General features: G+C 40.6%; 1 protein-coding gene across 3 annotated transcripts in view; it reads left to right on the forward strand.

Annotated features, from left to right (window-relative positions):
* Positions 1-125: 125 nt before the first annotated feature.
* Positions 126-24,917, forward strand: part of DIAPH1 (diaphanous related formin 1) — a 96,728-nt gene continuing 71,936 nt past the window's right edge. The window contains exon 1 of one of the 3 annotated variants that reach the window (XM_045999121.1): positions 126-380. In XM_045999121.1, coding sequence (XP_045855077.1) covers positions 264-380 — 117 coding nt within the window. In that variant the 5' untranslated portion in view covers positions 126-263. The remainder of the gene's footprint in view (positions 381-24,917) is intronic. The other 2 variants (XM_045999122.1, XM_045999120.1) reach the window with 2 other exon arrangements.

Genomic DNA, 24,917 nt, shown 5'->3' on the forward strand with positions numbered 1-24,917 from the left:
GACTTGCCTCCACCCCCTCCCCCCATTGGTAGGAGCTGCGGGTCCGGGCGGAAGTGGGGCAGGCCGGCGGGAGCGAGGCGTCGCCGTTGTATATTCATGAGGCGCGCGCAGCCCGGCATACTAATGAGGCGGGGCGCGGCGGCGGGCTGAGGAGCTGCTGGGCGGCGGCGGCAGCGGCAGCGGCGGCGGCGGCGGCGGCAGGTCGGGAGGTGCCGGGCGGGAGCGGCGTTGGCGCGGGGTCATCTGCCAGCGCGAACCTGGACATGGACCCCCTCAGCGGGGGCCAGGGCCCCGGCCGCGGGCCCCGGGACAAGAAGAAGGGCCGGAGCCCGGACGAGCTGCCTGCGGCGGGCGGCGACGGCGGCAAATCCAAGAAATTTGTGAGTGTCCCTCCCACCCGGTTCCCTCAGCCTGGCCCCGTAACCGCCCTCCGGTCCATGGAGACCCCCCCTCAGCCGGTCCCAGGTTTGCACGGCTGTTTCTAGGGAGCCGCCCCCGCGCCTCTTTCTGGGTCTACTGGGTCCCGGGCTCCACAGTCCGACATCCTACCCCTCCAGGAGGGACCTCGGGAAACCCCAGAGTCCTACACGGCTCTCGCCCTGGCAGCCTCGGGGCTTTCTTCACACCTTCCCGTCCTCCCTCCCCCCGCCCGCAAGCCAGCTCTGCCCTCCGCCCCCATAGCCTGGCGGGTCTTAGCCCCATCCCTTCCCTCTTAGCCCCACTTCCTTTCTTCTCTGTTACCCGCACCCGCCTCTGTCTTGTTCTCTGTGCTTTTCTGGGTCCATTTTCCCTCTTACTCTTACTCCCCCCTCCTTTTTTGTTGTTGTTGTTGTTGTTGTTATCCTCTTAATTTGCTTCTCCTAAAGGTCACTTCCTTCTCAAGATTGATCCCTTTCACCTGCTAACTTTCCTCTCTCCTAGCCCCAGCTCTGGGCCCTCAGCCTGGTGTCACCTGATAATCCTTCCCCTCTGGAATGTTACCTGACTTGGGCCCTACCTTCCCTCCTCCCTTACATGTTTGTCCTTGTGATTGCAGGAATGGGTTCCTCCTGCCCAGGTCCATCCATGGTCATTGGGCATGACGTTAATTTGGTTCCCGGTATAGCTCCATCCAGAAAACCTATCTCTTTGCCCCGTTGCTTATCACTTTTCAGGGATTAGAACTTCTCATGATAATGATGTGCCCCTCTTGACCTAGGTTGGTGATTTAAACCTCTCCAGTAGGGAGGAAGTTACACTGCAAGTCGAAGAAGTTTCTGAGTAATTCAGTTGCTTTTTGTACGTTTCCCATGATAACCATCTCAGCTCGTCTGCCACCTCCTGTGTGAGAGCCTAGTGACATTCCTTTTCTGACCTGTAGAAGAGTATGGCTTTCCTCAGGTGCCAGTGACTTCCAATCCGAGTGTGAAGGACTACTGATATTCATGTAACACTATCATATTTCATTACCTTTGCACTAAATCTTTTTTACTCCTTTCTCCAGGGAGCTGTTTGCTTTTTACTGTAAAAGCTTTGAGAGATATGGGGCGCTATCCAAGAGAGGGAATCTTTTTTTTTTTAAATATTTTTTATTTATTTATTTGACAGAGAGAGATCACAAGTAGATAGAGAGGCAGGCAGAGAGAGAGAGAGAGAGGGAAGCAGGCTCCCTGCTGAGCAGAGAGCCGGATGCGGGGCTTGATCTCAGGACCCTGAGATCATGACCTGAGCCGAAGGCAGCGGCTTAACCCACTGAGCCACTCAGGCGCCCCAAGAGAGGGAATCTTGAATCTTAGTAATCATTTGCTAGTTGTAAATGTAGTTATTTAATCTTGTCTTCCAAGTAATTATGCCCTCATCCCAGGATTTCTTTGTACTGATCAACTGGGTTCTGACTCTTTGCTCTTTCTCTTTTCTCGTATCCCCAACTTTTAGCATTCTGAACTCCACAAGTTTGGGTAGAAAACTGATAAAATGATGGAAACAGGAAGAAAATGTTGCTCTGGGACCTAGAAGATTGAAATGTGGAGAGCACTAAGCAGAATTAAAATAGTGACTCATCTCTTCCTACCTATTTCTAGCAAGGCAGGTGCTTCTGGACTGCCCTTTCCATTGACTTATGGGCTGTCAGTAACTCCCTGTTTTTCATGTGAACTTTTTTTTTTTCCAGAAGTGTTGGGTTAGTGGTAGTGATGACCCTCCCCCTGTGGCGATTAAAGCAACATTTCCTTGTGTTTCTTTAGGATAGGAATTGACACTCAGAGAGCTTTCCTTCTAAGACTTAGGTTCTGGGGCCCATATTCCTTTTTTATTTCTGCATATATATCTGTTATTTTTGTTTTGCTTTTGTTTCCATGGGTACTGTTTGACCTTCCTCACCCGAATTCCAGTTATTCCTGCTGATACATAATGAACTCTGTGACTTTTGTAAATGTTTTTCAAGTCCTTTAAATCGAGTTTTATTTGTGTTTTTGTTTTATCTAACACTTGTGTGTTTCACAAGTGAAATTGTAGAAATGTAAGTGCATGGTGCTGAAAGTTGAGATATGTGAGGAAACTTAACTTTTCACCTGTGTTTTGGAATGTTGTGGAGTCTTGTATATGCTGAGTGGATTTGGCTCAGTTTTTGGTATTTACTTTACAGAGGGTGGAGCCGAACCAAGTTCTCTTTTTCTTTCTGAGGTGTTGGTTTTAACTCTTAGCCTGCTGAATTGTTTTTAAAAAAGATATAGAGAACAGGTAGTGAGAATTGCATTCAGAGTTAGAGGACTGGAAAGTTTTCTGAAAAGCAGTGCTACTTAACTCCTTTCTTGCCAGCTGTAACTCACCTCAAAGCATGAGAATTTTCTTTCTCATTGTTCTTTTTATGAGAAGTCTGTGGCAATGAGAGACTAGGAGAAGCATTGCAATCCACTTCTCTTTATGTTTGTATGTGTGTGTGGGTGGGTGGAGGGGGAGAGATTGCTGGTGTGCTTTTGTTACCCATGGCTTAATTTTTTGAACTATAGGCTAAAAGCAGATTGAAAGCTGTTTTCCCTGTTCCACCTTTGCTAGAGTGTGCCCTCTGGAATTCCATTAAGAAGGTACTTTATAAAGCTGCACTGGTTTGGACCTTGTGTGCCTGAAGGTTATTTGTTTGCTTCTGCAGAATTTTTTGTCGCTTCTGCTGCTCTGTACCTTTCCAAGCTTATACAGGTTCTAAGTATATATCAACTGAATGGGACACAGAGCTTACTTATTGCCAAAGATGCGCTCTTAACTCTCTGATGCATCTTGGGTGGAAAGCACATGGAGTCAAAGTTTAAAAAGTTGTTGGGAATCATCTTTTAAAAACATTTGGTTGTTAGAGATGCTGATGTGTGTCGCTCAAACCAGGTTGCCTGGTGTTCCCCCTTGATTTTTCAGGAGTCTTTCTCCTCCTGGGCCTTAAGCATATTCCTTCTCCAGCATCGTTGCACTTTGTTTCACAGGTCCTTAGGGTGAAAGAAAATAAAAATTGGGAACAAACAGAATGCATTCTGATTTTTCAGCAGCGATGAATGTGGGTGTCAAATAGACTGCTGGCTGAAATATGTGTAAAGGTAGTAATTACAACCAGAGTGTTAGGAGGCTGCAGAGTATTCCTGCATTTTATAAACTACATGCCTTATACAATCAAGAAGTGGATGCATTCTAAGAAAGAATATTGCTTCCTGAATCAGCTAGGGGCATACTTTTGTAAAACATGAGTTTTAGCATGGGATTAGAGAGAATAGAATATACGTAATTTTTAAGATCTTGTTTAATTTTGGATGTGTATATTGAATTTTCACCAAGGGATAGTTTCATGCCCTTCTAAAAGCAGAGTGATAATGAAAGTATAAATGTTTGGTTGTAGACCCCTGTCCATCCAAAAAGAACAGTCAAAGATAAAAGATGTCAGAGAACTTTATACAAGTCATGTGGGTTTTTTTTGAAAGATGATAAACACGGGGATTGCTTGGTTTAGAAAGAGAGGGGAGCCTATAGGAATGGTTCTGAGGTTTACGATGACAGAATGATACCTTAAAATTGCTGCGCTTTTTCCTGCCTTGTCTTTGAAGAGGTAACACAAGGATCTACTTGGTCATGTTATATTTACTTGTCTCAAAGGAAATCCTCCTTCGCAAGAGGTCAAACTGAGGGAATGCCTCAGAATTAAAATCTCTGCCTTTGGAGAGTTGATAAACATTGGGATACTTTTATTTCAAAAAGACCTGAAAATTTCATGACTTGTGAATTATGTTTATTATAAAACCTGAGAAAATAGTAATAAGTGAGAAGTGGTTTAAGTTTGTTGCTGGGAGGGCGCCTGGGTGGCTCAGTGGGTTAAATTTGTTGCTGGGCATATGGGTCAGAATAGACTAGTTTTATTTCCTGTATGATAGAATAACCTTTTGCTATCCCCTGGGGCCCTCTGTATTTTATAAATGGATTGCCAAGTTATTCCTGGACAGTTATGTTTTCTGTGATATATAATTGAGGCTTAAAAGATAAAGTTTTACCACATATGGTTTAGAAGAACAAGTTAAAGTCATGTTTATTAACAAGAAATGGTAGGTATTATAAAGAAAAAAAGGTTTGTATATGCAGATGGTTTTTCTCCCATTTTATGTCTCAGTTGAAGTCATTCATGACTGCAGAAACCATTTCTATTTGAAACAAGCCATGTATTACTTACCTGTTTTTCTTTATTATGTTGAGCCTCCTCTTCACACTCACTCTTGTTTGAAAGCAGTAGGAAAAAATGTACCTCTTACTAATGAGCAAAGCAACATTTGGTGTTTGCTCCTACTTAGGGTTATCTGACACAAAGCCAACCCTCTCCCCTTGCCCAGCTACTATCATTCCCTCTGTCTTTGTTTTTATTCCCTGTCTGCTTTTCTGAGGGCTGGTCCCAGTCCCATTGGCAGCTAGTCCTTTGAGGAATCAGGAATGGTAAAAGCTGTTGATACTAAAATTTCTTAAGCTTCAAAGCTAAAATTGAAAAATAAAGAATGTTTAAAGACTGGAAACATATTTTACCTTATTTTCCACCTCTCTTTTACTCCTTTTTTCAGGCAAACATTGGAGGATTCCTTTTTAATAAAGTAAAAAAATTACTGAAGGAAAAGAGAAGCATTGGAACCAGTATTTTTATTAATTTTGCCACTGATTACAGGCTAACTGGATGTATCATTGTTCTTTCAGCTTTGAGATTCTTCCATTCATTGCTAAAGCTTGCTGTGAATGGTAGCCTTAAAATTTTAGTGTTGTAAGGGGCTTTAAATGTCATCAAGCCCAAACACCCACTCAGGTGCAGCAATCTCTTCTTACATTTGGAGTTCGGAAACATCAGAGGATATGGGGTGGATGTTGGATAAATGAATGGAGGAATGTAAGCTAAAATTTTGGATTCTGCATTCCCTTTAGTAAATTTCAAGATCTTGGAATAGCTAGAAAGAGGTTATATGAGAGGAATGGATACACTAGAAGCTATGTGACTGAGAGGGAAAAGATTGAAGAAACTGGCTCTGTGTTGCTTGGCTCACTGACAATCACAGAGTTTCAGTTTGTCCTATAAATATTTGCTTAAATTTCTTCCCTCTCCAAGAAGGGGGGTGGAACAGATAAAGGAGAGACAAACGAAAGTTAGTATAATGAAACTGAATTAAGAGAAACAAATGGCATTCTTATGTGGAATAAGTGTGTGAGGAGGGAGAGATAGAGAAAGAGGGAGAGAACCTCAAGGAGGCTCCACGACCAGCATGGAGCCCAGTGCAGTTCTTGATTTCACGACTCTGAGATCATGACCTGAACCAAAATCAGGGGTTGGACACTTAACTGACTGAGACACCCAGGTGCCCCTATGGAAGTGTTCTTATATGGAAGATAGGAGACTCCATCAATGGTGGTAGTTATAAGTGGTCCTTAGGTGGTAGTGACTTTTTCATTTTGTTATGGCAGTGGATAGAGGTGGAGTTTATGGTGTCCTGGATTATTTTTCTGGGTTTTTTGTTTGTTTGTTTATTTGTTTGTTTTTAAGAAATTTCTTTAAACCATGCAAGGCCTGGATGAATTTTAATTTAAAAATTTTTTTTAAAGATTTTATTTAAGATAGAGTGAGAGTGAGACAGAGCACACAAGGTGGCGGGGCGGGGCGGGGGGGGGGGTGATGCAGAGAGAGAGGGAGAAGCAGGCTCTCCACTGAACAGTGAGTGGGATGGAGCCTAGGACCCTGGGATCATGAGCTGAGCCACCCAGGTGCCCCTCTGGATTTCTGATTGTGTGATTTATTCCCTATTTTAGAAATACGGCTGTGCAGAAACATAGAATTTGCCATTTCCTTTTAAGATTTAACATGCTTTAAGGATCCTGATTTATAAACTCACTTTGATTCTGAAGGTCATAGAAACCCAAGAAGTATACCTTGGTATTGACCTTGAATCTCAGGTAAAACTGCCTTTTTTTTTTTGGTAGGGCTCTGTTTAACTTTCTAAAAAATTGCCAAACTGTTTTCTAGAGTGACTACCATTTTACATTCCCACAAGCAATACATGAGTTCCGGTTCCTTGCTAACTCTTACTATGATGACCCTTAAATTTTATCCAGTCTAGTGAGTGTGTAGTGGTATTTCATTGTGGCTTTTATTTGCGTTTGTGTAGTGTTGAGCATCGTTTACTTTGTTTTTTGCTATCTGTATATCTTTGCTGAAGTATCTGTTCAAAATTTTTGTCTATTTAAAATTTTTTATGGTAGTTTAGTCATTTGTTGGATATGTGTTTTAAAAATATTTTCTTTCTCCTGTGATTTGCCTTTTCACTTTTTTTTAACCCTGTGGTATGAAGAACAAAGGTGTTTAATTTTGAGGTCCACTTTTTTTTTAACTTTTTGCTGTTTGTGTCGTATTTCAAAAATCTCTGCTAAGATCACAGCTCCTAAGATTTTCTCCTTCTATTTTCTTTTAGAAGTTTTATAGATGAAGCTCTGAAGTTCTCTACTTTTCTGCTGTGGATATGTTAGTTCTATTCCACTCATGCTCTTTGGGGTGTAAATTTTGACCTATAGGCAAAGACAGAACATTTCTGATACTTGGAATTGGGGAACCTCTGAGATTCAATTTGTCCTGATGGCATTTTCATCTTGATATGTGGTGTTAGAAACCTTTTGTTCTTGTGTATTCTGTGTGTTACTGTATAATGCCAGTCTTCCTATCTATAAATATTAATGTATGTTCAGCATCTTGATAGATAGGAAGATCCCAGACCGGAAGGACAGGGAGTAGTAATAACAGCAGTAGCAGTAGTAAGAGCATTTGTTTGTTGCATACTTATTACAGCCCTAGGACTCTGCTAAAGAGCTTTCGATTCATTATCTCATTAATTTCTACCTCAGTCTTATAGGCACTATTGTAATTCCCATTTTATAGGTAATTGAACTGAGACTCAGTGAGATCAAGCAGCATGCTTTAGCTTGTAGAACTGGGATTCAAACTGAGATCTAGCTGATTTAAAAAAAAAAAATCTTATTCACTACACTGTACTGACATTTTACAAGTGTCCAGTTTTTGCACCTGGAATATAAAAGAGTATTCACTGCTAGGAATTCCATAGAAGATTTTGATGTCATCTGTTAAGTCATTTGATGACTGTGGTCAATTAAAACTGGGCTGTCCTCCAATTCATTTGGTGGAAAGAAGTTTGGGTCTAGATGGACAAAGTGCAGTGGTTAAATGGCTAACTGCTTTTTGCATTTAGTCATGTAGACTTTGGAGTCTTTGTAAGAATTATAATTAAACATTTCTTAGGCATGAAGAGATGGCTGTTTCAGTGTATCAAAACCAGTCTTTCCTTTGGCTCATGAGTTACTAAGAAGTTGCCAATTACTATTTTTAAAAATGCAACCTTATCTTCTTTGTAAATGAAACACCTCTAATAATATCACCTGTCAGTTGTTTTTAGTTGTTTAAACTGATGAAAGCAGCAAGCAGTGATGACAAATGAGAAGGAGGAAGTTGTTGTTAGACCACCTCTAATAGTTATCTTTTCTGTATTTTATCATTTTTTAATAGATTTTATTTATTTATTTGACAGACAGATCACAAGTAGGCAGAGAGGCCACCAGAGAGAGGGGGGAGGAAGCAGACACCCTGCTGAGCAAAGAGCCTGTTGTGGTGCCATCCCAGGACCCTGAGATCATGACCCGAGCCGAAGGCAAAGGATTTAACCCACTGAGCCACCCAGTGCTCTCCTTTTCTGTATTTTAGAAGTGGCATATGGTATCTTTAAAATCCTCTCGTTGTGGCCCTGAAACCTGACTCAAGGATTGTGAATGGTTAATAACTCCAGGGTCTCTTCTGAGTCTGGGGCCTACTGATGTTTGTTCTTTAGACCTGGAAGTTATTTGCCTGTGGTTAATAATTAAGATATTGCCATAGAGATCTGGGTACCCGGAACTAGGATTTTCTCTATGACTAGTGGCAGAGAGTAGAGAGTAGAGTTTTTCTTGTCTGAACCCACGTGGATCCAAAAGGCTAAAGATCAGGAAGTCATGTGGTTGTCCTATCACGTGTCCAGTTCAGCCCTTGCTTTTTAATACATTGTCATCTCAGTCATGTCAGTTGGAGGGTAGGAAAAGGGTAGAAAAAGCTCAGAGGCTATGGACACAGAGGGTAAAAGCTGTAGAATTTCAGAGAAGTGAAGGAATTAAGTGGAATGAGTACTGGACTGTGAGAACTAAGATTCAGAATCTTACAATGCTGCAAATGAAAAGGATGCTAAAAATTATTTCATTCAAGCCCTTTATTTAGAAATGTGGGTCTAGGAAAGTAGTCTGTCCACATTTATAGCTAGACCTAGGAGTAGAACTCTTATCTTCCATTCCCACTGAAGTATTCTTTCCAAATACTGCTGTTTAGTCAGACTCTGCTACTGATTAACCATTTGAACTCTGGCAAGTCATTCCACTTTTCTTCGTCTTTTCTTATAATATTAGAGATTCATCATGAATGATTTCAAAGGCCTGTCCTTATGTCCCAAATTCGATAAAAGATCTAGATATAATTGTGGAGATTTATAGTTAATTTCATCGAAGTTGTGGAATATGTCTGTCCTTGGAGGGAAATACAAGGATTGGCAGAGAAGAAGGGAAGGGATTTCATGGTGTGGGGAGTGGTGTGAACAGAGGATCAGAGATAAGAATATGTGGCTGTGGTAAAGAAAATGGCCCAGTTATAGCAGTCAAGAGGATTTATATGGGAGATCCGTCATTTAAGAAAGGTGAAGCCACTTCATGGGGATTTTTTTTTTTAAAGATTTTATTTATTTATTTGACAGAGACACAGCGAGAGAAGGAATACAAGTAGGAACAGTGGGAGAGGGAGAAACAGGCTCCCCGCTGAGCAGGGAGCCCGATGCAAGGCTCTATCCCAGGACCTTGGGATCATGACCTGAGCCAAAGGCAGATGCTTATGACTGAGCCACGCAGGCACCCCCATAGGGATTATTAAGGGCTTTTAGGTTCTCTTTCTATAGAAACATGCAGACAGCAGGACTGAGAATTAGTGTTTTGTAGCATGTCATGGTGCATGTTGACGAGCAGTTTTTGGCCATGGGAATGTGTGATGGTGACAGTAAATCAGCATATCCAAGAACAGAATAGATAAGTGTTAACGTTTCAGCAGATCATTTCTAATGCCTAGATGGAATTTAGATTGTTAAATTTTTTTGATTTACAATCCTTATCAATTTTAACACACCCATATTTTCAGACTTTGAGCAATAAATCTAGATTTTAAAAATATGAGTCTGGCTGGATCTCAAAACTGGATAGCCAAATTGTGGGCTCAGGTGGGAAATCCCACCATGGGGACAATCAGAACTTATCTTTGGGCTATATTATTTCTTCTTAAAAGTTTCCTATAATGCAGTCTGGGTTTTGATTGCCTGCTCTTTGAAGTGTTCTTTAATCTTTTGTGAATGAAAAAACCCCCACATATGTATTATATATAATATATAGAGAGAGGGAAGAGGCAGCTTTTTGGGGGGATCTTATTTCTCATCTTGCTTGTGAGGTGCCTAAGCCCATTGGTGGTGTTTTGCTCACATTAGCAATATACTCTTATGGATTTTAGTTTTAATGTTAGTCTTGGGAGTCTTGAGATGATTTTCAAGGTCCTCCATTTCTATGGTCTAATGTAGGAGATTGGCAATTTAAAAACATTAGTCCTCTCTGACCAAGGGAACTGAGGTGAAGAGAACCACTAATGTAAACTATATCTGACCAGAAGAACTCTGTTGAGAAAAGTTTATTATTCTTCAGAGATAGTATCTTCTAGTTTTGTGTTTAATGAAAGAAACTGTCTGTAGGATTAAAAATCTCTGCGTTATTTTAGATAGTTCTGCCAACTTTCAAACCATCATTTTGAAAGGAAGGGTTTACAGGGCTGCCAGCTTTCAACATTATGAATGAGAGCAGTATTTGACCCAGTTCTGTAGGGATTGTTAGCATACATTTAAAGTGAATAATTGGTAAGTCCCCATATTATTTTAATCTCTTGGTATCATGGTCTTTTAGGGCTATCGAAAGGTTTACGTAGAATATTAGATAAAGAAGACAAGGATGAGTCTCCCAAGTCTTCAGGATATGTCTAGGTCTCCACAGAAGGTGCTAGTGACCTTTCCCCCTCCTTCTAAAAACTTATACTCCTACCCATAGCTAATCTTCAATTTCTTCATTTGGTCATAGAAGCAAAGTAGAGTGAGACTGTTCTAAAATTGTCTCATCATGTCTGCATGCATGGGACCTACAGAGATATTTTTAGTTCTGTTAGTTTTTGTGGAAGATGTGTATTAGGCTCCCCAGGGATAAAGTTTCTAGTGATTTCTTGATTCTTGTATTTTAGAAAGATGGGAGTTGGCTTTAGTTGGCAGCTCTTTGCATCCGCCAGGCCTTGTTCGTTACTTACTTCTAGGCCCGTGGGTGACGTCTGTTTCCTGTGATTGAAACCACAAGAAGAAGTGGTGAGAAGCCACTGTAGGATATGCACTATCAGGCAAGCAGCAGGCATTGGGCTACCCTCAAAAAGAGCAGTAATAAACTAAGCACAGTCTTTAAGGGCCTCTCAAGAGGCCATAGAAATGATCTGATCCAGCTTCCTCATCTTAATATGAGGAGGCCACTGAGGCCTGGAGGTACTAATTTGCTTAAGGTCATGTATTTAGGTGAGCTAGCTTTTAGACTATTCATTATTATTTAAAAAAAAGATTTTATTTATTTTGAGATAGAAAGTGATAGAGAATGCACAAGCAGGTGACAGAGGCAGAAGGAGAAGCAGACCCCCTGCTGAGCAGGGAGCCCCATGCGGGGCTTGATCCCAGGACCCTGAGATCATGACCTGAGCTGAAGGCAGACTCTTAACTGACTGAGCCACTCAGGCGCCCCTCATTATTCTTTCTCCCATTGCTTTGTTACCCCTAATTTTCCTAACTGTGCCCTGCCGGAGTGTTTCCTTAAGCAGAGTACTGCTGGAGAAGAGTAAATACTAGTGGGCATTTTAAATATGGGAATTGGATAATGTTGCTTTGCTTTTAGGGGCTGTGCCATGATTTTTTTAACGCTTTTTTAAAAAAAATCATATACAGGGGCGCCTGGGTGGCTCAGTGGGTTGGGCCGCTGCCTTCGGCTCGGGTCATGATCTCGGGGTCCTGGGATCGAGTCCCGCATTGGGCTCTCTGCTCGGCAGCGAGCCTGCTTCCCTCTCTCTCTCTCTGCCTGCCTCTCTGTCTGCTTGTGATCTCTCTCTGTCAAATAAATAAATAAAATCTTAAAAAAAAAAAAAAATCATATACATATATTTTTAAAATAACAGTATCTGGACCCTAAATTTCTACTTTTCATTTTTTATTTCACTTAGTGTGTGAATATTATAGTCATTATGTCTGTGCACAAACATTTTTACAGAGTTGCAGTTATAGCTTACACAAGTTTTTTGCTTTTAAAACAATGTATCATAAACATTTTCTAGCTTTCTAATCTTTGAAAAGTGCTACTTTTGTTATAAATGGAAATGTATTTTTTGTTATAAAAGTGAAACACCTATTTATAAGAAAATATAGATGTGGGGGTTGCTGGGTGGCTCAGTTGTTAGGTGTCTGCCTTCGGCTCAGGTCATGATCCCAGGGTCCTGGATCAAGCCCAACCTTTGGCTCTCTGCTCAGGGGAGGGTCTGCTTCTCCCTCTCCCACAGTCCTGCTTGTGTTCCCTCTCTAGCTGTCACTCTCTCTCTGTCAAATGAATAAATCAAATCTTAAAGAAAAATACAGGTGTGTATGTAAATAAAACAGTCCCCTACCTTGCTTTCCATTTGTTATTTATTTTTATGTTTACATTTTGTAGCCTAAGGACTTTGGCTTGAAATTGTATGTTTGTGTTAGAACATACTTTTAGCAATTGCAGTGTGGAACTAGCAGCAGCACCGTATTTTAACTCTTACTTGTATTCTGGTGATAGAGGAATAATAAGATTTCCCCTCATGCTCTCCTGCTTCTCTCCCCTGCAAGATTTTCTCAAAATCAGATCTTATTCTAGATTTGAAGAAAATGTTTTCATACGATCATGTCTGTGTAATGTAATTTTTGGATCAGTTAAGCTGTTATCAGTAGGCTATGATTATTTCTGGGTGTTTAAGAATGATGTGTGGATAGGAAAAATGAGGTATAACCATCATTTCAAAATGAAGGGTTTGAGAATGGTATTTAAAACAAGGTGGCCTCATTGGTCCCTGTATGTAGAAGTAATATCAGCTGCAGGAACTTCTGTCAGCCAGGCCTTGGGTGTGTCATACATGTGCTAACCCTTGAGGAAGAGTAGATGTCCTGCTACTCACATCACAGCAAGGGAGGAGAAAACAGTTGCTACGGAGATTGGGAAACAGCATTCCTGAGTCACTGACTGTTTCCAAATGACTGGACAACACCCCCTTTTTAAAGGAGCAATTACAATCTAAGCTTAGGAATAAAGAGAAAGGCCCACACTAAGAAAGTAAGGAACAAGGATCGGTATTTGCAACTGGAGAAATGTGCCGAAATTTTGGGAAGATAGGTTAACATTATTTACTGTTTTCTATACAGGCCCCTGCCCCATCTGATGTTCCTATGAAATCTTTCATAAACCAAAATGACATAAAGCAAAGAAGCACTTACCAGTAATTTATATGGAAACATTTTTGAGCATTCCTAAAAATAACCTCTCAGGCTTTTCTGGTAACTTAGGCCGCATCTCGCTAACAGAGGCACAGAACAAATGGAGATAAAGCACAGATGCTTACAGACACACTTCAAATTTATGGTGGCCTGATGCTGAAATGCTGAGCGTAGCCCTGCTCGGGATGTGCACCGCCTCTCGCATAACAGTTCCCTGCAAAACAAATGCTGGATGCTATTTTCGCTTTTCACCCCCCCCCCTTTTTTTTAATAAAAGTGAAAATCTTTTAAGGATTTCTTACAGTTAGCAAAAACAGGTACTGATATAGGTCTTCAAAAAAGCAAAGTGGCCTAATATGAACTGTTGACAAGTGGGGGATACTGCTGTGTGTGTTCAAAAGTTTTATCAGAACCTTGAACCTTAGGATGTTTGAAAGGGAGGAAGTTTTGCTTACTGATCTCTCACCAGATGACAGAATATATGTGCACTTCCTTCCTGACAGCAAAAGAGATGGTCATGTCTGCCACACCTTGTGACAGTTGATAGGAAACTAAGGACTTCCAGAATATGAACACTTTCTCTGTTGGCAGCTTGTTGTCCCAATCCATGGGTGGTTCATAGTGCAAGGGGCTGGCAGTTAGTTTGGATGGACTTGTAGGGGGAGTGCAGTGTTCCCAGCCTGGTTTCCACCTGCTCTGCTGAGCTAGAATAGTGAAACCTGAGTGGACTTCCCTTCTTTTCTCTAGGCTATCAGCTATCCGGGATGCAGGCTATGCCAGTCCCGGGCTTTAAAATGAGCTGAGTGGTAGGCAAAATGTTACCTTCTCCTTTTCCCTAAGAGGCTTGCCTTCTTGAACTAACAGAGGACTGTTAGAATGTATTTTGACCTGTCAGAGGATTAAATCTTAATGTTAAGATAGTTTTCCTTAATTTTTTTTTTTTTTTTTTAAGATTTTATTTATTTATCCGACAGACAGAGATTACAAGTAGACAGAGAGGCCGGCAGAGAGAGAGAGAGAGAGAGGAGGAAGCAGGCTCCCCGCCGAGCAGAGAGCCCGATGCGGGGCTTGATCCCAGGACCCTGTGATCACGACCTGAGCCGAAGGCAGAGGCTTTAACCCAGTGAGCCACCCAGGTGGCCCAACCTTCATTTTAATCATAACTGGGAAACGTGGTTTATTTGAAAGCAGACTCTCACCAACTGATTTAGATAGTTGTGTGGAAATTGAGTTTGTTCCTTTGCATTTCTAAGTAAATTGCTTCAGATTTATAACTAAATTACTGAAACAGGTAATGATTAATTACCTAATGTTCTTTGTAGGACATGTCTAACTCATACTTGACAAACATCACTGCCTGGAATCTCTCAGGGCATCCTGGGTGGGATCAGTAAAAAGATACTGGCTCTGGAAGGCAGGGGTAGATTCAAAGAACCCTCTTAATTAGGGCTCTTTTTTTTTTTTTTTAAAGTTTTATTTATTTATTTGAGAGGGAGAGACAAAGCACAAGTGCGGGGAGCAGGAGAGGGAGAAGCCTGACCTGGGGCTCAATCCCAGGACCCTGAGATCGTGAGCTGAGCCAAAGGCAGACCCTTAACTGACTGAGCCACCCAGGTGCCCCAAGAACTCTCTTAATTAGGTGTAAGAGATCTTGGACTCTCCTCTACTGTGTTCCTTTCTTTTCTTATATGAATTTTAACAAGCTAACTGTTTAGTTCTGAGTTGAGCTATTGGGGCTGCTAAGGCAGCATGAAACTTAAATGGATGAGCTGCGAAGGTCTGACTCCTTTAGCAGTTTTCCCATAGTGATCATGTTGAGCATGAATGAGCCATCTCCGTTTCTGGGGCTGCTGTATAATCTTCAGGTTTCTTTCCCTTAAACCCATTTAACTTATTAATCTAAGTTAGCTTTATAGTTGATGTTTCTCAGTTCCTGGTCATTTTTGTGCCTTTCATTTAGTCTTCCTTTTTCTTGGAGATACCGTTTTCTCTTCTTTTCCTCCCCTCCCTTCCCATCTCTTCTTTTCTTTCTGGAAGTGGGTACTCTAGTTCTGCACAACTCTTAGGTTTAGGCTTTTGACACCAATAAGTAGTGATGTCAGAATCTGTTTAGTCTGTTTCTCTGCAAATGGTAGATGAAATACTGACTTAATTCAGTGTCATACTTGGGCCATTCTTTGAAAATGGAAGGGGAAGTTCTCTACATTTGAAGATACCTGTTATTTTTTCTCTCTAGTTATAATTGACTTCTAAATGAGGAGTGGGAATTGAAGAAGGGAGGCTGAAAAGTGTCATAGGTTCCATCATCATATATTATTTTTTACAAAGCACTTTGCAAAACAAAGTGCTTTCCATCCATTTTATTACTTTTCATATCAGCCTTATGAAATGATACAGTCCTCAAGATAAGAGTGCAACTGTGATAAAAGAAAAACTCAGCCTGCCCTTACTGTCACTCAGTGGAAATGTGACAAATTTTTTGTCCGAGCTGGAATGGGATTCATTGGTAATTGAATTCAAGTGCACATGATAACTTCCTGTTGCCTAAGGAACTATCCTAAGGAACTGAATGTCATTACTGTGATAGAATAAAGAGACAAGGGGTGCCTGGGTGGCTCAGTGGGTTAAAGCCTCTGCCTTCAGCTCAGGTCATGATCACAGGGTCCTGGGATTGAGCCCCGCATCGGGCTTTCTGCTCAGCGGGGACCTTGCTTTCCTCTCTCTCTGCCTGCCTCTCTGCCTACTTATGATCTCTGTCTGTCAAATAAATAAAATCATTAAAAAAAAAAAAATAAAGAGACGAATCAGAGCCAGACCATGCTCTCTGCTCTGTATGATTCTGAATGACACATACCTTACCTGGTCCTTCCTGAGGATTTGAAAGAAGATTGTTGTTGGATTTCCATTTTACCTATAGGTAGCCTGTGTCTTAGGGTTTACTGCTTTTCAAAGGATGTGGAGGACTCCCTAGGTGACATGTGTCCCATAGTTGGATATTTTCCTCAAGGTCAACTCAAGGTGTGTCAAGTACCAATGAGCATCCCCTGTTCTCATGTATAGGGAAAGACATGACTCAAGGTGTGGTCTCATGGTTGACTGACCTGTCCATAACAGCCACATTGTCACAGACTTTAACTTAAGGAATTTCCTAGGTTTGCCTAATTTGAGTAAAGGAATTAATGAATGAATATACTATGCTTAGGATTATGCTCTTAAACCTATACTGATGCTAATTTTTAAAATATTTATTAAATAGTGGCCACATGAAATGAACAAGACATGGGTTCCTGCCCCTAAGCAACTTACAGTCTGATCCCCAGAAGCAGTTACAATAAACAGTCTGATAAAAGATATTGAGAGCCTGCCCTTGGTACGTTCTTTAGTTTTTTTTGCGAAATGACTGACTATGGCTAAATGTATAGTTGATAGATGAGGAATAGTTTTTTTCCTTTTGTTGTTGGAGCACAATGTCAACTAATCCACTCTTCAGGTGTGTATTTTAAAACAAGTCTTTATGTAGTAATAACATTGCAGTTACCTTACAGAATGATCTCTTACCACTCCACTTTATGATCTCATAGTTCCCAGGAGATATGTGTGTCTGCTTTGGCTTTGTTTTTAATAAATAAGGGAACCGAAGCATGAAGAATTAAAGTGATTTGCTCAAAATCGTACCTGTAGTTTTTTAGGATACCATAAATAAGTAAACCAGGAGTCAGTCTTTTTCCTTTAGCCAAAGTTCTAGATAAATTGTGATTTTGTCAATTTGTTTAATGTATTAGTTTCATCCTGCTACATAAGAAACTCAACAGTTTAAAGCAAAACCCACTTATTAGCTCATAGTTCCATTAGTCAGAAGTCCAGCATGAGAGTGGCTGCATTCTCAAGAGTTACCAGAGGCCAGTTCTGATCTGGAGTCACTTGGGGAGAATCTGCCTCCAACCTCATTCAGTATTGGCTGAGTTCAGTTCTTGCCATTTGGAGCCGTTCATGCTCAAGGCAGAAATGACATATTGAGTCCTAGTGTCTCCAACATCTCACCTCATACTTAAAGGGCAAGTGTGATTGGTTCAGGCCCATGCAGATTATTTCCTTTTCTTAAAAGTCAATTGTGCCGAATAATAGAACTAATCACAGGAGTGATACAGTCCTGGTAATTATACAGGATGCATATGTCAGCTAGGAATCTTGGGGAGCATCTTAGAATTTTATCTACCACTCTAAACATGTCCCTTATACTAGATTAGAAAGCCCTTGAGCAAGGATGGATGTCAGAGAAGGAGAGGTATGAGTTGACCATCCTGAGGCAGTTAGTGAATTGCTTTGTGATTATAGGTATTTTAAGAAAACCTGTAGTTCCAAGGGAGCCTGGGCCTCTGGGCCTCTGGGCCTCTTAGAATCTTCTGGTGGTATTCAGTCATTTAGCCAAGAGCTCTGATATGTGTGGTATTAGCCTGAACAAAAATTTTTTTAAAAGGTGGAGGAAGAGTAGTGGAGGAATGAGCAAAAGAAATGGGTGAAGGAGATTATGAATTTGCAGTACAAACTAAGTCATGGGGATAAAAAATACAGCATAAGGAATAAGGAATATAGTAATACCGTAATACCTTGGTGAGCATTTGATAACATATGTAATTGTTGAGTCACTGTGTCGTACACCTGAAACATACTGTATATCAACTATACTTCAGTTACAATTTTTAAAAAGATTAAATACGTTAGCCTGAACAAAATATTTGGAAAGTACTGAGAGACAGGCTTGCAGCTGGAGATTTATATTGTCTGTGCATGAGCCACATGCTTCATAGGATTATCATCCATGATTAACTGTTCTTATGAAGCACCGTGGTAGGAATTGGAAACACTTTTTACTGTGTAATATACTCTGTTTAAAGTAAAGTTTAATCATAGTCTCTTATTAGATCCCTGCCAACCTCTCTGCTGCTAAGGTTACTACCTAACTACTTTTTGTTTGGCTATGTGATCATCTTGTGCCAAGAGACCATCCTTAATTGTTAGAGAATTCTGTCCTGTTTTCCTGCTGAGTGAGAAAAGTTAAAGATTCAGGGAGTTGGGTAGAGGTGAGTCAGTCTCTGGAATGATTTTCTTATAGCCTTGAGTTTAAAAATTTGCCAGTTCTGTTGCTAGGCAAACAAACAGAGGGAACCTCTATCTAAAAGACTGCCATGTTTAAGTCCTATCTACTCACTTTTTAAAGATTGATTTATTTATTTCTTTAGGAAGAGAGACAGCATGTGTGGGCATGGAGGGGAAGGGTAGAGTGCTAGGAGGGGGAGTCCAGACTACTTGCTGAGCACGCAGCCTAACGTATAACAACCACCACAACAAATCCAGAATGGAAGAGACGTTTTATAGTTCATTTGCATTTATTATGATAATAATCAGGGTATGTTTCATAGGCATTAAGTCATGATTAGTTTTGCCTCACAAGGCATACCTTGGGGTCTTTGGACTTTTTTATTTTTGGTTTCTTATAGAAGCCAAACTGTGAAGTGTCTAGGAAGTTTATTTCCTGTAGACGGTAACCAAAAGATTTATCTTACCACATATTACATTAGGATGTGGTGAGTGGATCAGAGCCTTGAATTGTTCTCTGGAAGGGGGACTGAGGGGGACAGCTTTTCATTTTTATGTTGATGGATGGTCTTAAGGCAGAGCAGTACCCAGCCAAATATATTTTGTTTTATTTTTAAAGTGTATTTATTTTTGATCATGTTACTTTTTTTAAAGATTTATTTGAGAGAGAGAGTGGGGGCAGAGTAGGGGGCAGAGGGAGAAGGAGAGAGAAACTCAAGTAGACTCCTTGTTGAGTGCAGAGCCTGACTCGGGGCTTGATCTTATGACTGCAAGATCAGAACTGAGCTGAAACCGAGAGTGTACCCTTAACTGAATGGGGCATCTAGGCACCCCATTTGATGCTGTTACTTTTTTTTTTTTCCAAGACTTTGTTTATTTGACAGGCAGAGATCACAAGTAGGCAGAGAGAGAGGAGGAAGCAGGGTCCCTGCTGAGCAGAGAGCTGGATGTGGGGCTCGATCCCAGGACCCTAGGATCATGATCTGAGCCGAAGGCAGAGGCTTTAACCCACTGAGCCACCCAGGCGCCCCGATGCTGTTACTTTTGATGCGGTGCAGCTTTGAGCAATTTCTGTTCATTTGAATAATATTTGATAACACAGAGCATCTTTTGGAAAAGATGAAGGTCATTTTGGTAAATGCCATTTTGTTGAGCTCTTTTCTGGTACCAGCTAATGACCTTTAGAAATAAGATTTTTTTTTTTTTTACTCCTTATTTATTTATTTATTTAAGTAATCTCTACACCTAACTTGGGGCTCGAACTCACAACCCCTGGATCAAGAGTCACCATATTTGAGCATGTGGCAAGGCTGTAGTGAGGGTCAAGTACTAGGAATCCAAGAAGAATATGGTCAGAGGAGTTATACTGCTTTATACTTTCTTTATCTAAGCTTACCTTGGCCAATCTTAGTTCTTCTGGATAAGTCAAACTAGAAAAACTCTGTAGGGTGGAGTTGTGTGTCCTTGAGGTCCAGGCAGTAAACCAAGGAAGGAAGGGAAGAAATTATTAACATATGTTTCCAATAAGCCAAGAATCTGGCTGGGTCAGACTCACCAGGTATTACCAGTTTAAAAGCCCAGAGCAAAAGTGGATGATGGTGGTAACAGTATGGGGAGTCAGGTCCCACAGTCCCCTCTTAATTGTGCTCTCTGGCAAAGAGCAGTCTTCTAGAATCTTTGTCCTAAGGATTTTCTTTAGCTCTTTCAGGCATTAGGTCTCCTTTTGCTGTGTTTCAAGTCCTTTACCTCTTGGTTTGCTCCCTCATTTTGGTGGAGCATATCCTACAGTAGCTTTCTAAGATGCATGGGAATAAATTTTTGAAAGCTTAAGTTTCTGAAAATGCCTATACTGAACTCAACATTTGATTGTTTTGTTGGATATAGAATCCTAGGTTTGAAATTATATTTTTCATATTTTTAAAAGCCTTGTTCTGGAGGGTGCCTAGGTAGCTCAGTCATTAAGTGTCTGCCTTTGGCTCAAATCATGATCCAGGATCCTGGGATCGAGCCCCACATCAGGCTCCCTGCTCAGCGGGAAGCCTACTTCTCCCTCTCCCACTCCCCCTGCTTGTGTTCCCTCTCTGTCAAATAAATTTTTAAAAATCTTAAATAAAAGGCTTGTTCTGTTGTCATCTATCTTTTGGTATATTGTTTAAAAAAAAAACCCAAATTTATAAAAGACCTCAACGTGAGACAGGAATCTATCAGAATCCTAGAGGAGAACATAGGCAGTAACCTCTTTGATATCAGCCACAGCAACTTCTTTCAAGATATGTCTGCAAAGGCCAAGGAAACAAAAGCAAAAATGAACTTTTGGGACTTCATCAAGATCAAAAGCTTCTGCACAGCAAAGGAAACAGTCCACAAAACAAAAAGGCAACCCACGGAATGGGAGAAGATATTTGCAAATGACAGTACAGACAAAAGGTTGATATCCAGGATCTATAAAGAACTTCTCAAACTCAACACACACAAAACAGATAATCATATCAAAAAATGGGCAGAAGATACGAACAGACACTTCTCCAACGAAGACATACAAATGACTATTAGACACATGAAAAAATGTTCATCATCACTAGCCATCAGGGAGATTCAAATTAAAACCACATTGAGATACCACCTTACACCAGTTAGAATGGCCAAAATTAGCAAGACAGGAAACAACGTGTGTTGGAGAGGATGTGGAGAAAGGGGAACCCTCTTACACTGTTGGTGAGAATGCAAGTTAGTGCAGCCACTTTGGAGAACAGTGTGGAGATTCCTGAAGAAATTAAGGATAGAGCTTCCCTATGACCCTGAAATTGCACTGCTGGGTATTTACCCCAAAGATACAGATGTAGTGAAAAGAAGGGCCATCTGTACCCCAGTGTTTATTGCAGCAATGGCTATGGTCGCCAAACTGTGAAAGAACCAAGATGCCCTTCAATGGATGAATGGATAAGGAAGATGTGGTCCATATACACGATGGAGTATTATGCTTCCATCAGAAAGGATGAATACCCAACTTTTGTAGCAACATGGACGGGACTGGAAGAGATTATGCTGAGCGAAATAAGTCAAGCAGAGAGAGTCAAGTATCATATGGTCTCACTTATTTGTGGAGCATAACAAATAACATGGAGGACATGGGGAGATGGAGAGGAGAGGGCGTTGAGGGAAACTGGAAGGGGAGATGAACCATGAGAGACTATGGACTCTGAAAAACAACCAGAGGGTTTTGAAGGGGTGGGGGTGGGTGGGAGGTGTAGGAACCAGGTGGTGGGTAATAGGGAGGGCACGTACTGCATGGAGCACTGGATGTGATGCCAAAACAATGAACACTGTTATGCTGTAAATAAACAAAAAAAAAAAAAGAAAAAAAACCCCAAATTTGTTCCCGTTACTTTGTATATGACCAATTTCTCTCCCTTCTGTCGAATCTTGTAGAATTTTCTTTGTATTCAGTGTTTTGAAATTTCACCATAATATGCCTCTGTATGGTCTATTTTTATCCATTCTGCTGGAGACTTACCCTTTGGTATTAGGAAATATTCTTGAATTATTTCTTTGGTAACTTTCTCCCCTGTTTTTTCCTATTTGTATATTGAACCATCTTTGCTTATCTTTTCTCTTATTTTTCCATCTTTGTGTTTTTGTTCTGCTTTTTGGGAGATTTCCTCAATTCTTAACTTCTAGTCCTTCTATTGAGCTTTCTCTTGAGTTTCTGTTCTCTTATTTTCAACTTCTACAGGTTCTTTTTCGTCTGAATGTTTCTTTTTAAAATGGCATTATGTTCCCTTTTGTGGATGTTAGTGATTTTGAAAATCTTTTTGCATAGTCTGAATGACAGGTCCCCCACCCCAATCTTAGGTTAGTCTAGGCGTTTCTCAAATGTCTGATAAACTGGGTTGTCTGGTAATGTTTAAGAATGAGGGCCTAACAAGAGGGGCCTGGGTGGCTCAGTTGGTTAAGAATTTGGCCTTTGATCTCAGTGCAGGTCTTGATTTCAGGGTCATGAGTTCAAGCCCCATGTTGAATGTCATGCTGGGCATGGAGCCTACTTTAAGAGGGAAAAAAAAAAGTAAGGGACTAACTGATTGGAAACTCAAGATGCACAGGTAAAGTATGTTAACCATGCACTTTACTATAGAATAGACTTGTATAATAGATATATAATGTGAGCCCCATATGTAATTTCAGATTTTCTGGCAGCCACAGAAAAAGGCAAAAAGAAAAAAGCAAAAAGAAACATATGAAATTAATTTTAATAATACCAGTTTAGGTAATCCAATATATAACAAGATTTTAGTATGTAATACATATAACAGCATTAATGGGATGTTTTATATTGTTCTTAACACTAAGTTGGACTCCAGTGTATGTTTTACATTTATAGCACATCTCAATATATATGCTAAATTTTTGCTAAAAAATAGTTGGGGTATATTTAAAGATTTTATTTATTTTAAAGAGAATGTGAGTGCATGGGGAAGGGGTTGGGTGGGGAGTAGAGGAGGGACGGAGGCAGAGGAGGAGGATGGAGTAGGCTCTACACTGAGTGTAGAGCCCTACATGGTGCTCCATCTGACAACCCTGAGGTGACCTGAGCTGGAACCAAGAGTTGGATGCTTAACTGACTGAGTTACCCAGGTGCCCCAAGTTGAAGTATATTTAGATTTGATAAAATTTACGGGTGAAAGTAGATTCACATATCCAGGATATTCCAAACATACTTAAGTTTAATAATAATAATAATATATTAGTTTTTAAATTTAAATTTATTTAAAATTAAATACAATTTGGGGCACATGGGTGGCTCAGTCATTTAAGTGTCTGACTCTTGATCTTGGCTTGGGTCCTGATCCAGGGTCCTGAAATTGAGCTCCACCCAGTGTAGGAACTGCTTCTTAAACAGCTGCCAACCAGTCTTCTTATTTTTAGGCTCCTCCTCCTTCCAGCCCCCATTTCCATAGGTACCTCATGCTGCTAATTCTTGGCACCTTTTGATAGTCTTTAAATATAATTACAGTTGGTTATTGTGTTTTCATATTTCTGGTTTAGGACTCAGCTTTCTCAGGTCTTTTGGGTTTACCACTAGTCTATTTCCGAGCTTCAAAATTTGGTTGAAGTTGTGCTGTTCTTACTCTTCCCAACCTGATAGTCTCTTTCCTTCCATCATTGTTTTCTTTCCAAAAAGAATCTTTTTGGAAGATTTAGAAGGTTTTCAAAAGGAGAGAAATAGGCGCTTTGTTCAGTCTACTGTCTTTTATCTAATAGTTCCTATTAATCTGTATTCATGAGCAGATTTTGGTATTTTTAAAAAGATTTCGTTTAGTATGTATGCTTCTTTCAGTATTTATAGTTAAAGATTTTAGAGGAAGACTCAGTAGGAGCGACAGGAAGATGAAGTATTTAGTCCCAACAGGTTAGGAGAGGAAGGGTTTGGTTTGGGGGTTTGGGGGCAGAAGAGAATTGACAGCAGGCAAAGGAGAATGGTGAGTGTAGAAACATTAAGAGACAGGTAGGGTGATGAGAGAAAATGACAAAAGCTTGGGCATCTGGGGGGTGAGGCACAAATACAGCTCCAGGAGCATTTATCTTCCTGGATACCCCTATTTTTAGTCATTTATACGTTTTATGATCTGGGAATTCTTGTTCTTTATCTCAGAATCCACAGCATAACTAAGGATATAATTAAAATACTGAGTAAAGCTTACTGTTTGCAAGCATAGTATACAGAGGATCTATAAGAAAAACGCATAATAGTAATAAACAATACACCCTCAGTACACTCTAACAGCGGTTTACATTTCAGTAATTGAATTGAGCTTGCTCTTGGGGTGTTTTGTTGGGTTTTGCAGTCAAATGCTCTACTACTGAGCTATACCCCCTTTTGTTGGGTTTTGAAACAGAATTTTGCCTATAGGGTGATTCACTTTGCTGGTAGTTGCTGCCCTCTGTTGGACATTTTGGGAAAGTTCAGCTTTGATCCTGTATGCATCATTTTGCTGTCCATACTCAAACTGAGCACTAAAGTGTGGATAATTTTTTTAAAGTAATTAAATCTGTTTTTAGTAATGCACCAAAGAAAGCAAGGGAATGTGGTATCTTCCTTACTATGAAAAGATATATTCACTTTTGTTTCTAAAGGCAAGAGTATGGGCCTTAAGTGGGAATAAGGCAGAAGAATTTGGGGAATGCAAAGATTTTAGGCTTTGGAATCTGAAGACTAGAGTTCATACCCAGTTGTTTCTGATCATGTGACCTCAGTGATTTACTCTACCTGTCCAGGCTTCAGTTTTTTCATTGACACAATGAATTGATTTCAGAGCTTTTTCAGGGCTTGGGATTTTAGGAAAGCAGCCCCAGATTATGGTATCTGTTCGTAGGAAATACAATGACTAAGTCTCAGGCTCTGCCCTGAAGGAACTTAGTCTGGAAAGGAGCAGAGGAGGCAGATAGTCAAAAGACAACTGTAATCCACAACCAGTGCCACAAGACAGACAAGCACCTATTACAGTGGAAACATAAGGAGAGGTACTTGTCCAATTAGAGTTGGTATCATACTGCAGGGCCTGTTGGAGTTAGCCTTGAAAACAAAGTCTAGACTGAGGGAAGGAGCAGCCTAAGGAAAGTCTGGGGTGGTGAGACAGCAAGATC

This window comes from Meles meles, chromosome 3 (genome assembly GCF_922984935.1).
Source record: "Meles meles chromosome 3, mMelMel3.1 paternal haplotype, whole genome shotgun sequence".
NCBI classification, from domain to species: domain Eukaryota; kingdom Metazoa; phylum Chordata; class Mammalia; order Carnivora; family Mustelidae; genus Meles; species Meles meles.